This window comes from Sphaeramia orbicularis, chromosome 12, assembly GCF_902148855.1.
Source record: "Sphaeramia orbicularis chromosome 12, fSphaOr1.1, whole genome shotgun sequence".
NCBI classification, from domain to species: Eukaryota; Metazoa; Chordata; class Actinopteri; order Kurtiformes; family Apogonidae; genus Sphaeramia; species Sphaeramia orbicularis.
The window spans coordinates 50,473,663-50,490,618 of record NC_043968.1 but is presented as its reverse complement, the minus strand read 5'-3'; the positions used below and the strand labels follow the sequence as shown (position 1 = coordinate 50,490,618).

The 16,956-nt window shown below is 36.0% G+C and overlaps 1 protein-coding gene across 3 annotated transcripts in view; it reads right to left on the bottom strand.

The window, feature by feature from the left end:
• The window catches only part of nsmfa (NMDA receptor synaptonuclear signaling and neuronal migration factor a), a 61,976-nt gene that overhangs the window by 13,723 nt on the left and 31,297 nt on the right, over positions 1-16,956 (bottom strand). For 2 of the 3 annotated variants that reach the window (XM_030150730.1, XM_030150731.1), the window contains 7 exons: positions 13,147-13,199; positions 10,922-11,011; positions 6,204-6,334; positions 2,785-2,868; positions 2,031-2,064; positions 1,150-1,220; positions 519-598 (listed from right to left, as the gene is read on the bottom strand). In XM_030150730.1, coding sequence (XP_030006590.1) covers positions 519-598; positions 1,150-1,220; positions 2,031-2,064; positions 2,785-2,868; positions 6,204-6,334; positions 10,922-11,011; positions 13,147-13,199 — 543 coding nt within the window. The remainder of the gene's footprint in view (positions 1-518; positions 599-1,149; positions 1,221-2,030; positions 2,065-2,784; positions 2,869-6,203; positions 6,335-10,921; positions 11,012-13,146; positions 13,200-16,956) is intronic. The other variant, XM_030150732.1, reaches the window with a different exon arrangement.

The following is a 16,956-nucleotide window of genomic DNA, read 5'->3' as shown; positions in this document are numbered from 1 at the left end:
TTTTTCAACTGTCATTTTACATATTTATTACTAATAGTGATAATGCTGTGTTTGGTTAATATTTTACTCCTTGCTGCCCAAATTTATTTATAATTACAAAAAAAAATGATAATATTTGTGTTGTTATCATCAAGCAGATGCTATATTAAATGGAGATGGTTAATTAGAATATAGCACATACAATATGCAAATTGGTGACATTAGGCATAATTAGCCTAAAAGTACTTCAACAAATTTTCTTAGGTATGTAGATTATTTTATTGATGCTGCTATTGATCATTTCCTCCAGTTAACGATCAAAACAAAGCAAAACAAAACAAAAGTCAGTACAATGTCATGAAATAAATTAAATAACAGTTACTGAAACAGGGCTTTGAAACTGATCCATGAACCAGGTGACATATATACATTAAGAGAGAGTGTTGAGCAGCACCTCATTACAAAAACAGTGGAATGTTAGGGCAAATTCACATCTACAAGGGGATAAACAGAGATTCAGAGGTTCAGTGGTAACTCACTGGCTCATGTCCTCTTCCTTTTCCACTTTAGCAAAGGTCGCCACTTTATTCTTCAGTAAATACAGATGACCTGGGCCTCCCTGTGACACACATATCAACACATGATGAGACATTTCTGCAGGCAGGTTGACAGACCTTCCACTGGTTATTTGTTGAATTCATAGAGCAGTGGACTGAGTATGAGGGTAAGCCAGTAAATCCCACAATTCTGCAATACATCACCAAACGACACAGGAAATCCTTCCTGCCTGTGACCATCAGACTGTATAATTCCTCTATATAACCACATAATATTTAATAACACAATAAAGTTTTTGCACATTTATTTATGTATATTTCTTTAATGATCATATTGAAAATGTGTGTGTGTGTGTGTGTGTGTGTGTGTGTGTGTGTGTATGTATGTATGTATGTATGTATGTATATATATATATATATATATATATATATATATATATACAATTTTTCTTTTCCTTTTTTTCTTTTTGTTGTATTTATAATTTTTTTCCTGCTACTTTTTATTGTACATGTGTGAAGTAATTGTAATGCAGAATAACTTCCCTCTGGGATTAATAGAATATTCTGATCCCGATTCAACAAGGAAAACAGAATTACCTATGTTCCTCCTCACCTGACAGAATATGAGCATCCTCCAGAACTTGCTTCCTCTCCTGTAAGCTGTGAGCTTCTTCTCTATTTCCTCTGTGACAAAATGGGGAAAAAAAATTGAATTGATGTGAACAAAAGGGACAGAGGAAGAGAGAATGAAAAGAGACTACTGTAGTATATGAAGAGAAACAAGCAAGCAGTGAAAGGACAGTCATCAGGGGAAATATCAACAGTGATGAGGAATCTCTGGAGGTTGAGTTCAAGTACAGGTGTAATAATATACAGTGCACACTGATAGAAGGGAATGTAGTTTATACTTAATTCAGCAGTGTTTACATAAGGCTGCAGGTAATGTCACGGCCAAATATGATGGTTATTTTCTGAAATCTACTGTATATGAGAAAATCATCCTTCTGCAATTTAATAAATGCTGTTCTAGTTATATTCCATCCAAAGTTCCTCATTATCCAAGAAAATTGTGAGACCGTGTATTGGTGCAGTTATTATTATCAGTCAGTCAACAGAAGATTATATTCAGAGAACAGCAGACAAACAGTAATAATGGTGACTGCATAAGTACCATATTAGAGACAGTATTAACCAAAATTAAGCTATTTTTGTAGCCTTTATACAGCCTTTGGGTACTTCTTGGACCTCTGCTGATAATTTTTTCAGTACATGGTTTCCTGAGTGCTTATCAGATGGCATTTATTTGTTATTAGCTTGATATTGTGGTAGGTTTCAGTTGTCTAAAAGCAACTGGATTTTTTCTCCATATTCATCTGTGTTTTTACTACTTTCTTTTTTTTTTTCCTTTTTTTTTTTTTTTTTTTTTTTACTATTTTTAATGACATGCATTGTAATATGCAGTAGTGTTAGTAATAGTAGATGTTGATGACTCACCCAGAATATCATCAAAAGTTGCATGCTCATGGTCCTAAAAAAAAAAAAACAGATAAATAACCAGAAGAATTGTATAATATATACAACAACACATAATTATGGCATAATAATGTTTTGTTGACATGTCACCAAATCCTGATTGGGTATTCAAAAACATTGTTTTATTGTCATTAAAGAATGTTCTATAATAGGTTCTTTCTCAGTTACTAAATACCCGTACTGTCACTTTAAATTTGAACTGCTGATACGAGTTCATGACATCATTGCGCGGCTTTTTCCTCAGTTCACAGTAGATGCGCTGAGGAAAGGTAGGATATGCTATTGTCTGCTGCAACTTCAGAAATTGTTTTGGTTCTATCAAATATTGAATGTAGCAGTGTGCATTTATGTGTGATGATTTCATGTTGCAAATGTGTTGTGTGTCCAAATGTAAAGTCTGTAAGTTTATTTTTACAACTTATGGTAGACACGTGTTTCAGTGCTGCAGGGGCCTGTATGTAGCTGTGCTGTAGGAGGAGGTCGCTGCTATCCATACAGACATTGTTTTAATAATTTACTTTATTGTAAAGTAAACAACAACTAAATCTACAACTCCTGTGGTCCAAACACAATGCAGACTAACAGGTTAACGGATGTGCTACCGATTCCAAGAAATCTGGGACTAAGAGCCAAGCACACGCGTTACAAAAGCAATAACCTGAATGCAACTGTATGTTGTGTCTGTGCAGCAGATGTGTTTAAAGGATAGACTTACATAGAGGATGGGAATGATGGAGGGGTCATCCCTGCGGATTATGGTGGGAACGTACTCAGCCTTGGGGACCTTAGAAGAGATCAGCTAAAGGTAAAGGATAAAGGGAAGAAGGAGGTGATGATGATAAGGGGGTGAAGATGATGGAATTTTCAAGGAGGAGAGAAAACAAAGGAAGATTACTGTTACACAGACTATTATACCCTCATGCCTGTGGGGTCTATATGATGTTAAAGGTAATGCAAAGATGCCATTTGAAGAAACTCAGCCACTGTAACAAGGAAGTATGTAAAAATATGACAAACTGTAGCACATTTTCGCTTCATTATAGATTAACATTTAGTAATAGTCTGCTTCTTTTTGCAATGCACAATGTGAACACAGGATTTATAACGTATTATATAACGTATACCTTCTTCATTTTCTTCATTTTCCGGTCAAAGGCAACCAGAAAAAAAAAAAATCTATTATTAAGGCAGAGGGATATAGTGATCAGAAAGTCTGTCTCCCTGTCATAATTTTTTTCTATGTATAAGCGAAAAGTCACTTTTTCAAATTATTATTTTTATTTTTATTTTTATTTTTATTTTTATTTTTATTTTTATTTATTTATTTATTTATTTATTTATTTATTTTTCTCGAAGTGATAAATTGTTGTCAAATGATCCCAATCACAGTTTTTCTTCTTTGTCCTTTGTTTTGACATAATTGCAGTGTTTCATCACCGAGTTTCATTTAGGATAAAACAATGCAACTCAGCCAAATGACAGGAAAGTTGAGACTGATGGAAAAAAAATTATTATTTTTTTTATATATAGCTTGCAATCATGGTTTTCCTTACCATTTTAAGGCCTAAACCAGATTATTGTAACCTAGCTAACCCTAAGTGACTTTTCCCAGATCTAATAGCTCCAGTCTCCAGTGGACGACTAAAGCAGGTTTTATTTTTAAATGTTTTGGTGGTGTTATTATCCATTACAGCTTTTCCGAATTATTAAACATAAATATGGTAATAATAATTAGGTCCAATATGATATAAAAGTCAACCATTGCCCAAACTACTTAATCCTGAGGGGGGTTGCAGGGGATGTTCAATCCTAACCCAGCTAGCAATGGGTAAAAGTGGGGTACATCATGAACGTGTTACTGGTTCATTGCAGGGCTGATAAATACAAATGAGCAGCCATTGACTCTCACATTGACACACTGATTTCCCAATGAACCTATTAAAGTCAGGCCTTTAGACATGAAAAAATCAAACTACCCCCCAAACCTGCCCCATCCATCAGCCTACGTCATCTTCAAATTCATGGAAAACGGTGATATGAATGTAGATTTCTGACTCTTAAGTGCAATAAGTGCTGCCACCTTTCTTCCCTAACTGTGATAAGGATAATGCTCCTCCTATGTTACCCAGACAGCATCTACACCTTCTGAAACCTGATGGAAACACTTACAGCAAGCGAGGTGATCAATAAGCTTCAACTATTCAACATGTAACAAAGAACTTCCATTTTAACCCATGAAACAGTTGCCCATAAAGGTGGAATAAAATATATTTACTTTTTCTTATGAAATGATTGTGACACTGTGGCTTATTCTTGATCGATAGTGTGACTGGGACACAGTATGAAATCATTGCAACAGGTCAAAGGTGATTTCTAATGTGTATAAATAGGATTAAAAAGAGAAATGTTTCTGAAAACAAAATTATTACAACTTTATGGATAACAGTGTATTATAAATACAAGGGGATTGATTACATACTGCATTCAGGCTACAACATGTGGGAGATGATAACATAATTTGTGCTATTTTGAACAATAAAGTGAACATTGATTGCATCTTAAGAACTACATAATGCGTTGCTGCAGGTGGCTTAACTGTACATAATGGCAGATCTATCTACCGGAGCCCTCAGTGTCGTGCCCCCCGTTTGAACATTAAAAATGTTGAAAATGGTTCCAGCGCTTTTGTCAAGAATGAAACACTGATCTTGCACATTGTAGACTGTAGCGTTACTTACTGAGCTATTTGTCTACATGGGATACAGGGCCCAAATTTATGAGCCCCAAGGCTCTCCCGTCTCTTGAATTGGAGGGTGGGGGGGGTCTACTGTGCACAAGCCATTTATGATGAGAGACTATAGCCACTTTTACACAGATATCCCGGAAAAAAGGTGAGATGGTTATCCTATCTTTTTTCCACCATTGACCAATTTCCACAGCCAAGCCAAATGAGTAGCAGTGGTGAGACAGGCTGGACTTTTACACAGCAGACCTCCGTTCCAGAATTAAAGGGGCGGTGATGCAGTGCAGCACATAGTGTGACGTACAACTTGCACGTTTGAAATACCCTGAGCATAGTGGTGTTGCTAACCTCTCCAGAGTCTCCAGAGTCTTTCACCATTCCACAAATGTTAGCATGGATAGAGTCCTCCACCCAAAGTGACAACAGCTTGTGGATCTCAGCGTCTCCCCAGTTTGACATCTTTCTCACGTTGATATGTTTGTTTACTGTACACGGCCCACACTCATTTTTAAATCCCTCCAGCGCAGGGGTTGCACAAGCAATACCTCATCAAAACGTCCCACCTTGGTTGCGGAACAAGAGGTGTTCCTTTTACACAGCGTTACAGAATCATGATTCCACCTTTATCACAGCTCTGTTACTACCTACAGAGGAGTTACAGAGCTGCGATAAAGGTGGGACCAAATGATCCCACCATTTCGTTTACACAGATGTCATTCCGGAATAAAGTTGAAATATTCCCGGAACATAAGTGCTGTGTAAAAGGGGCTTTTATGATAAAGAGGGTTAAATCTAAACTAGACTTAAGTTTAATCATGAAGAGACAACTGTCTGTTGAAGCAGCATTTGGGTCTGCATGAAAAACAAACGGGCAGCCACAGAAGGTATGCAATGTATAATTACACCGTGGGAATTATGTGAGTACATGGACTGAATATTAAATATCTTTGAGTTGCCATGGAGCACAGCCAGTGATTGAGTGAATCACACATAGTTGTCAAACATAGGTCTATACCTCTACTGTATCCTGGTGTTTCTAATTTTAAATTATTTGGAATGGAATGGAATTCACTGCCATAACTGAGGACAACCTTATTAAAGCCAACTGTTTGCTTTGGTTCCAAACGTGGCCACATTAGTGAGGTTAAATGGTATTCATTTTATTAGTGTATGATATTTTTTTTTAAAAATACAGTTTTATGTCATTTGAAGCATTCATAAAGTTAATTTTGCCTTGCTTTGCCCCCTTGAACCCCAATCTTGGACCCCATCATTCTTCTGTGTCCCCCACTTCCATTTTTATGGATCCGCCACTGGTGTATGAATATACAAAGTGAACTTTAGCAAGTTTGTCTGAACTCCACAGAGTCTTCCCACTGTTGGTTTCTCACCATAATTTTGGGTGGTATAAAATCATCTCCCTCACAGGCCAGCCTCTCCATCTCTCTCTCCTCCTCCCAGTCTATATTGTCATCTAGTCCTCCTTCATCCAGAGTACCGCTGGAAGCTTGCAGGTCTCCACCTACAAGACAATATAATACCATGGTGAATAGAAAGACTTGAAATATAATAAGGTATAGACAAAAGGGTGTGAAGTGGGAGGTAAGGAAGGTGACACAGAAAAAGAAAATGTGTGAAGGAAGGACATGTCCAGGAAGTAGTGAAAGGTGAATGCGGAGGAGAGGAAGAGGATGGGACTGTTAATGATGGGGACATAACAAAATGACAGATGGAAGAGGGAAAGCAGGGACAGCTGGCAGAAGCAGAAAAAGAATGACTGATAGCGTGGCAGCAGGATGTTTGGCATCAGCTAACAAGGGGAGCCATGAAAACTTAACCGGGTCCAGAAAGTGTTATGTAGCCTCATGTCTTATTTCTGTAACTTTTAATCACAGTATCACATATAAAATAATAACATAAACCAGCCTAATACTGTTAGCTGCCACAAAATGACACACTTATATATTTGTAAACAGTGAAGTGAAGGCAAAGTGATGGTAACAGATTACAAGCTTCACTATTAAAATCACAAATATAACTATTTTAATTCATAAAAGCAATGGGAGTTACTGTAGCTGATTGCTTTCCCAGTTATGTTTTAAAGAAGATGAAAAGTCCTAAAAACCTAAATTTAAAACATTCAGAAAACATAAAATTTGAAACTGTATCATTTCCACATGCATGTATAGTGTTAAAGTTTCACATTAATATGTCAAAGGTCACAGTCGGCTGTTCTAGTGGAGGATTTATCAGTCTGTACTGAAGTCTAGGGTCTCGGAGTACTTTCTAATTAAAGCAAAGTAATGAATGTCTAATGTTCACTCAATGGGACCTGTGCAATCCCCATTGCAATATTGTTTATTGTTTATTAAGTGTGAAATGTTTACTTACTTACTTACTTACTTACTGACTTACATACATTTTGTAATTGTTATTGTTACTATAAGTATAATAATTGTTAATATTGATATCATTGATATTGTTATTACAACTACTATTACTATTACTCATTTTATTATTATTATTTCAATTACTATTATTGATTATTATTAATTATATTATTATAATTTATTACTATTAATATTTTTAATGTGCATTTGCCTGTTTTTACTACTGTTTTTTTTTACAAGTATTGTTATTGTTATTAATGTTTTCTTTTCCTTTTATTATCTTCTAATTCTTCTTTTCTTTTACATATGGTGCTATTGTTCTACTGGAACCTTAATTTCTCAAAGGGCTGCCTAAGGGATCAATAAAGGTCTATCTAAAGCTAAATCTAAATCTAAATCTAAACCTGAATCTAAATCTAAATCTAAACCTAAACCTAAACTTAAACCTAAACCTAAATCTAATGTTAATCCTTTTCAGATTTTAGAAGAAAACTGTAGTCTGACCTGATGACATAGCCAATGTCTTGTTGTATCTGTCTGGTCACAGCCTGGCACGGTGGACTTCATTTAGGTTGCATTCATTTATTTGAGTAAATACAAACCAATCAAAACTCAGGATTTAAGTGCATTCTGCCCAATGAATTAATGCTATTCAGACAGCCTGCTCCTCCTGATCCATTCTACCTGATGAAGTAGTACTGACTGTAACTTACTTTATTCTGTCTATCCATCCATTTTGTGAACTGCTTAGTCCGTGTGAGGGTTCAGTGGGTGCTGGAATCTATCCCAGTGACTTATGGGTGAAGGTGGGATACACCCTGGACGTGTCACCAGTTTATCTCTGAGCTACTTAGTTTCATATTTTATATATTTATTTGGTAATGTAAGTACAGTATGGTGTTTACTGGTTACAAAAGTGCTGTTAATCCCCAGTACGTATCCAAAGCCATAGTACAATTCTAAAACAGATAATTGAAAAAGAATCAACTGACACTTGAATCATTGACTTTTTCATGGGTAAGGCCCTTGTTCAATAATTAAAGACACCTCTAGCTACCTGTCAATGGAGGTGCACACTTGTTAAATTATTGAGTTATTGTGTGCCCAAAGGAGCATTTTTTCATGTGACGTCAAGCACATCAATCATACAGAACACACAGTGGCACTCAGTGGAGGTTTTAGGCGCAGGGACCTAGAAGGGGATTTATATACAGACAATTGATTTGACTTACTGGTATTTGGGAAACTACTTGTAGCGTTACTAAATAATGGTTTAGTTCAATTGAAATGTGCACTTTCAGGGCTTAGGGCCCTATTTGACCCCTATGATTTTGCGAGAACTTTGTTGAACATGTGGTCCAAATCAAAACAACAGCATGAAAAAAAATCTCACTGAGGGACAAATTGCAGATAGAAAGTAACAAGTGAAGAGGAAGAAGATGGGAGAAGAACAGGAGGAAGAAAGGAGAAATAAAAAATGGCAAACAAGATTGGAAATGACTGTCATTCTTCCTCCAGAGAACCACGTCTTTCCCTCAGGAAAGAGGGAGAATGAAGCTTCCCCCAGACCATTACACTGTCAACAGTTCATTTATCTTTCATCTCACTCTGAAACAGAAACACTGAAGATGGAGGTGGAGAAAAAACAGAAAACCTCAGGAACTCAGACATCAACGTGGACAAACAGCACATGCAAACAGTACACATTGATTTTGTGTCTTCAGAAAGCCTTAAAAGAACACATGACACACACACATACACACCTCATACAGCTCATATTAACTAGCACATACCTTGACTAAGACGCACACAGACCATTTGTAAAGACATACTCACAGAAAGAGAGCATCACAAAGTTGAAGAAACACCCACGGTCATAGGGGGACAGATGGACAGGGTCAGAGTCGACAGCAACGGTCACTTTGGACGTGTGAGTGTGTTTTTACTTGTACATAAGTGTGTTTGTTTTGATTTATTGTCTGTTGTTGAACCTGACCTCTGCTTGAATTAGCTGCAATTTCGTGATTATAAAATGTGACTATTTTACCACTGTGTTTGGCCTACATAAAGTTTATTTATCTACTTGAATCAGTTTGCACAGTTTGTAAAGAATGTAAAATAAACATTCTTATAAAAGGCTTTTACCCAGAAGATATATGATGAATGCATGTGTTAAGCGGTAAAAAAAAAGGCCATAATGGATCATTTTAATGTTGCATGATGTTCTGAAATCTATCACAGTTTTCATTGAACTCCTAGTATGATTGTAAATCATATAGGTCAAGTAAAGGTGTGTAAGTTCAATGAGAAAAATGCAACAGTGCACTCATTATACTGTTAACTATTTGAAGTTGAAATGAGTTTGACAGCTTGGGGCCACAAATTAGTTGGCTGTCAATGTAGCAGTACCGTAAGTTGGCTCACATCGGTCTCTATGCACTGATTACCAGACCTTTTTATAGCTGACAAATGCTGCTAAGTGGCTTTCAACTCATGAGCCACCTGCGTATGGAAATTAATTAATGACAAAACTACTGAGTGAGCACAAAGCAAAGTCGAGCTGTAATCAATCTGCCAGTCAAGATGCCAGGGCACAGATCTGTAACTTATTACTCTCGACTTTGAGCATACATACAATAGTTCACAACATGCTCTCGTGATATCCTGCAACTGATACTAAACACCTGAGAGAACATGAGCAAGCCATTTAATGACAACTTAGAATCAGCATCTTTTAAAAAAACGTGTTCAGCGTATTATTTGCGTATGTAATGTAATGTTAAATCAGGGCAAAATGATGCTATATTGTGTTAAGATAGGAAAAATGTAAATCGCTTAATGTTATTCTCCTTCTTTTATTGTATTATGTTGCAAATCCCACTCTTTATGACAAGATATTTGTCATTTGGACAATGCTTCCTAGTCCACAAAGCACTGACGTGGGTTGGGTGTGAAAAATCTGATGGACCAGAAAAATGTACTACAAATTATGCTGTAAATTGCTTTCTACAACAGACTGTAGTGCCACACACCTCTTTAACTCTCCACACAAGAATCAGGTCAAAGTAGAAGGCAACGAAGGGTTGAAAAATGTTTTCTATTTAGCTTTGTATACTTATACGTTAATATTTTTGGATTATATTACATGTTTGATTGAAAATTTATGTAAAGGTTGTAAAGATGTACATATGATATATACATATACATATACATATATATATATATATATATATATATATATATATATATATATATATATATATATATAATTATTATTATTATTATATGATATATATTATATAAAATATATATTTCTTCTAAACTGTATATTCATTTATTCACTGAATTTACAGAAAGTGTACTATGTATTAATGTCAATCAAAATACAAGCTTTTGGTCATATTGCACTGATATCCAAAAGGATCTAAATATAAATATAGTAAACTTCAGTCTTTCATTTGAAGTGTCAACACCTCTGTTGTTACATATTACCTCAGAATGTGTCTTTATAAATCTGTCCATTCAATCTCTTTCTTATACACTAATGCACGGTACGGTGCTGTCGCAACATACAATATATGGCCTTCAAATGTGTCACTGCATAGATAATGCTCTGTTTTCTCTATTTTTATCTAATCCCTCCAAGTGTAAAGGTAATAAATATCTGTATGCTATGCATGAGTGTGTGCATGCACATGCGTGAGTCAGAGTTAACTCACTGTCTTTGGTTTCATGAGGACAGTCAGTCTTGACAGGGGTGGGGTCACTCCAGGACCGGCTGAAACTCTTCGATCTACGCTCAGCGAATGCTAGTACAGGTGGGGAAAGATAGTCACACACATACACACACCCACACACTAACAAACCTGCACACTAGCTGTTTCCTGTGTACACTCACCACCTAAAACACAGAAGAGCAAAGGCGGATGCAGCTACAAGTGCACAAATACAGAAGATGAACAAGGCCATCTCTCCTCTGTACAGACACAAAAATAGGCCTGTCTATCCAAATACACACACACATACACACTTATAGTCACACACAGGACCAGCACTTACAGAAGATGCACATACTGTCCAAAGATAACCTCCTCTGACCTGTATAACATTATACAGCATCCTGCCTCTTCTTTCTCTTTAATGATGGGTGTGATGATTTTTTTCTCACAGATGCAACTCTGCTATGACTGGTAGATAAAATCAGTTCTGCTCTGAAGAGTAATCACAGTGCTCTAAAATATTTTTAGACTAATTTAAAATGTTTGACACGGTTAATCAACAGTGTCCCTCAAGGCCTCCATTTTTGGGGCCTCTGTAGTTTCTATCCTGATGTGTCCTCGCTGATGCTTCTCTGTTCCTTCTGTCACAGATAAGCTTTTCCTTTTAAGTGTAAATGTCTATTCATAGAGCTTTCATAGAGCAACTATTTTCTCATTGTGAATTACTGAATAATTGACCCTCTTTGTTAGACATACACCAAACAATTAATATGTAATCCTCAAACACTGACTTTTCATAACAGGGATCGGATCGCTTTCTAGTTTGATTAGTTCTTATTCACAATTTACTCTTGGCTCACTCAAACACGACAACAGAAATTATAAAAACAGCATTAGAAGAACCTTTTATTCAATATGGAATAAAAAAAAAAAAGAGGTGTATAAGGTTTTGGAGGTTTTGTATACATGTCTAGCGAAACAGAATTATGTATTTGAGCCTAAATTAGCACTGGAAAGTATTGACATTTCTGTGTAATTGTGAGATATTCTCTTTAATTGGTGTCAAGCTTGTCACATTTAAACAACATCACTTGGGCTGACTGTTCTGGAGCCTGACCCTCATGTTGACATTCTGAAATGCCAAATTCAGGAGAACATAATGACGCTCTGTCAAAAACTATTTCCGAATTACAAGATAATATTTCTCATAAATCTTCACAGATGTGACAAAAGTGTAACATCACTTAACACTTTTATCATTACCCATCTTTATAAACCCAAAAAATACCAAGATTTATTTGAAACTAAAATCCATGGTTCCTTGAAACAAGCAAATACTCAAATTTTGTCACCTGGACAGTTGTGAATCTTAACTTTGGAGGTCATATTAGGTTGATCATCGGCTCCCAGTCTCCACAAACTCATGAAGTTCAGCTCATATTATAAATTACAGCACATTTTATCTTTCAGAATAACTTGGGGCATGAGGTATCTATCTGCATTTGACAAAACGGACAAACTGATTTTATTAATTTAGACATAATAAACTAGATTCCCAAATTTGCCCCTCATGTTCTCCTTACATTCAATTTCCTTCTCATCAAATTTTCAACATAATGACAAGAGACACGCTAATGGATTAAAGACCAGTGATGTGATGAAGTAACACGCACATTTCCAATGAAATCACATAGGTGTCTAAAATAAATACATAGGCTTTCACTTGCTGTCTTATAGATTAGCCAAAGTGTGTTCAGTATTTTCACAGTCCTCTCGAAACACACTGTATCACAGTCATTTGTACATGGGCGCACACAGACACACACCTCTGCCCCCACCTCTTACATCGCTTTCCTTTTTAAGTAATCAAGCGTTTTTATATTCCAACTGACCACCAACCAAACAAACAAAACAGGAAACATCTAAAGCAGAAAGGCATTGAAAAAAACACCCACAGCTTATGCACTCACACATACAGGACATGCACACAACCAAACACATGCACTGTCACATCACTGCCTTATCAATATACACTGAACGTTTGATCTGAGGGAAGTGCAATAGAGCTTTAAAAATACAGAGGTATTTTGTGGCACACACATGCAAAAACACACAAGGGAACAGATAAAAACACAGATGATAGTGGGGTGAACAACATCGCACTCAATTTGAGCAAACACACATACGCACACACACTCACTCACATACACACATCTCTGACTCACTCTGTGCTTTAATCCTCCTGCTGCCCACCATCCGAAGATGCTTCCGGAAGTTCCTGTGGGTAGAGAAATCAAAGTGGAGGAGGGAAAACGGAGGACAGCGGAAGAACCAAAATGTAAAGAAAGACAGAGGAAAGAGGGAGGGGTGGGCGGGAAGTGACAAAGAAAGGCACAGAGACTTTAGTCCCCACATCTATTTCTAAAAAGGAAATAATTATAGGTAAAATGGGTAAATGGGCACATTTTCTTGTATGAGTGGAAAATACACCATGTGGGAGCTACTGCTTTTCCTCTTTCAGTGGTTTTTTTTATAACACAGGCTTGGGAGATGAAGTCACATCCACTCTGGCCAAAGGGAAACCCTGCTTCAGTAGATAGAACACTATTTATAAGCCTGCTTTAATTCTAGTAGTGATGTTGGTATTGATAGAATTTTATGAGTTGCTTTCTTCATCTCAGCTAAACTAGGCCACAAACAGCCTGTACTCTTGTCTTTGTCATCTTCTGGTCGAGTTCTTCTTTTTCTTGTGCTGACAGCCCGCGACAGATTTCTTCTGTAACTAGTGAAAGAGTCCATCAAAAATATTCATAGTCTATGTAATTAAATGTCAATGTCTGCCACTAAATGGATTCCACTTGAAATCCGTTTACAGTCATTATGAACAAAGCAATAGATTTGTGGAGTTTTTCTGACTTGCAGCCTGATCCCAACATAATGTTCTATGCAGAAGCCCCAGATAAAAGCTTTCATCTTCCTGCCTCCTTCCCATGTCGCCTCAGCTCACAGTTCCAGTACCAGTAGGCATGCATGATTACTGATCTCTGCATGTGGTTAGGAAATATGTGTATGTGGTGGCGCGGAAACATAAAAAATAGACGAAACATAAAAGCGGAGTTAAATAGTCTTTGGAGTCTGTTTGTCCTTAGTTTACCCCCATAAAAATGTCTGGCTCAACAGTTAGTTCGCAGCTTCAAACAATAACCTAATAATTTTATGAGCGTACCGAACTGCCGTATGCCAAAAAACTGATCTTAAATGAGATGTAAATATGATTAAATACTAAAATACACATAAGCCAAATTTACTTTACTCTCCAAGGACATTTAAATAAACTAATGCATAGTCAGGCATTTATTTTTAGCCTGAACCTTATGTACTTAAAACTCCACTGCCCACATATAGGAGATGTGTGGAGACGGTTAATGAGATTTAAACCGAAAGAGAGGAAATGTGAGAGAAACTATGTCCACCTCCACTTCCAAATGTGGACAGTCTGACAGGTCCGCCCTCTCACATCAACTCCTCACCAACATTTCCCTATCTTTTTTTGTTCCATCTATTTTTATGTTCCTTACTTTCTTCTACTATTAACACATAATGTTATTAAGGTCTTCTTCCTTAACATCAGACAATATTGTACAGTTTAACGTGAAGTTAACTGCCTTTTACTGTTTCATATACTGACAGCAGCTTTCTGTTTTTCATGTTTTTTTATTAGACAACATAAGTAATATCTATACACGCTGAAGAGAATCTAAAGAAAAACTACACTAGGTGTTCAGAGCTCGTTGTGAATGGTAAAATGAAAATTAGAAATGTATCTGAAAATAACAGAAAAAGTAGCTGTACAGCCCTATTCACAAAGGGTTAGCACTGTGTGTAGAAATCTAGTACTTTACTGTATAATACCTGCAGTGATCTTAATGCTACGCTTTAATTCAGTCTTTCTCAAATGGGGGTACACGTACCCCCAGGACTACCTGGAAGACATCTGGAGGTACTTGAAATTTTTGGGGAAAAATACATAAAATTAGTCATCATGTACTGAATACAAAGTGCATAATGAGAATTAATGCTAAAATATAAAACACAGTAAATAAAATTTACAGTCCTAGTTTCATTGTCAATCATCTAGTTTAAGCTTCGGTAAAATTTTAAGAACGCTTGTATTTTATATTATTCAAGATGAGTTTATTTGAGTCATTCAGTAATTATTTTTTGTTGATGAAAGGCTCATTTATTAAATAATGAGCAATTAATTTATTTTTCTGATCAGTGAAAGTAGGCACTTTTCATTTTATATTTTGCGCACAAAATTTACATATAAAAATGTATTTTTAATATATTGTAGTTAAATATGTGTTGCTTGTTTACAAAGTTTTGAAAACTTAAACAGACACCTCTGGCACAGGAACAAATTTTGCACAATTTTTACAATCAAAAATGCTGAAGCGAGAGCTGGGGGTACTTGGCTATAAAAGTATATTTCAGGGGGTACTCCACTATTAAAAGTTTGAGAACCATTGCTCTAATTCATAAAGTACTGCAAATTAACGACCCTATTTCAGCAAATCAGAGGTCCTGTGATGATATTAATATCAACATATCATCATCTTTCCATCCAGATTTAGAGAGATTTGCAACTTCTTTTTTTGTTTCTGCCTCACATTTCTTCAGCGTATTTCCTAGTCAAGGACAATAAAGACTATGCTGCTGAAAAATGAATGTTTTAAGAGTGTTCCACATGGAAATTCAAGAGGGTCATGCTGTGATTTAACATAGATATTTACGGAAAAGTAAACTTCAGATTCTTCTTTTTCTTCTTCAGAAAAGTTAAATCTCAAAAGATGATGAGATGGATGCACGAAAGGACACAGTAAGGAAGAATTATGTAATATGTGTGTGGTGAGCCTTGACATCAGAACTGGAAAATAATGTCAGTAAACTTGAGGGGAAAAAAAAACAGACATATTCCATGTCAATGATCCATGTGAATCATAGATATATATGAGTTCATTTCCACTGGAGGTCCTCAGGTTATACTAGTTCAGTGTAAATAGGACTATGAATAACAGGTTATCATAAAAGTAAGTCTAAAATTGAATGTTTTTTTAATATTAGCTGTTGCTTTATTTTTTAAGTTGACTTTTTTTGGATGCTTCTTATCATATATATCAATATGCCATGTTGAATTTACACTGCAAATGCAACTTACTGCTACAAGTGATCAATTATCAACATAATATCGGCACTAATTTGTGGCTTATTTCTATGAAAAATTTCACACCTGTTTTAGATTTTAATACAGTTATTTAAATGGTTATAGTAAATCTGGATGAAGAACAGAGCACTCTAGTTACCCCAAGTCATAACTTAAGTTTCACATATCTCACAAGTCATTTCCCCTATCCACATGAGAAAACAAGACTTTTTTTTTTTAGATTAATCCACTATGAAGAAGGGTTTTTTTGAGAAACCATATTTTCAGTGGTTTAAAAAACAGACGAAAGGGCAAAAATGAAGATAAAAATGCATTTTCAACTTCACTTTCATCCATGTGGACATGGCCTAAGTGTGATAAACTATAAACTGCCTCATGTTTACCAACCATTTGTAGAATGTTTTTTATAAAGTTGCAACTAAAACTATACCAGCGCAAATCCCTTACCTAGAGAATATGCAGAAAACTAAAACTTTGCACACTCTATGTACTTTAGTGTATTGTAATGTGGTGGTTGGAGTTTGTAGTTCAAGGAAATAAATATTTCATTGTCCCTTCAGAGCATCTTAAAGTTGTCGCTGTGTTTTGGGTGGAAGTGGGATCTTCTGAAATTTTGTAAACTAAACAAGCAAAATATTCTAAAAGTTTAGTTTGCGATTTTTCTTCTTCTAATGTTCACTCACTCATGAAATAACACACCATTAATGACATTGACAGTGCAGATGGATCACATGGAGATGTCAAAGGAATCGAGATGTACTACGTGGTGTCACATTTACCATCTGTCCCTGTGTGACAAAGCATCTGGCCC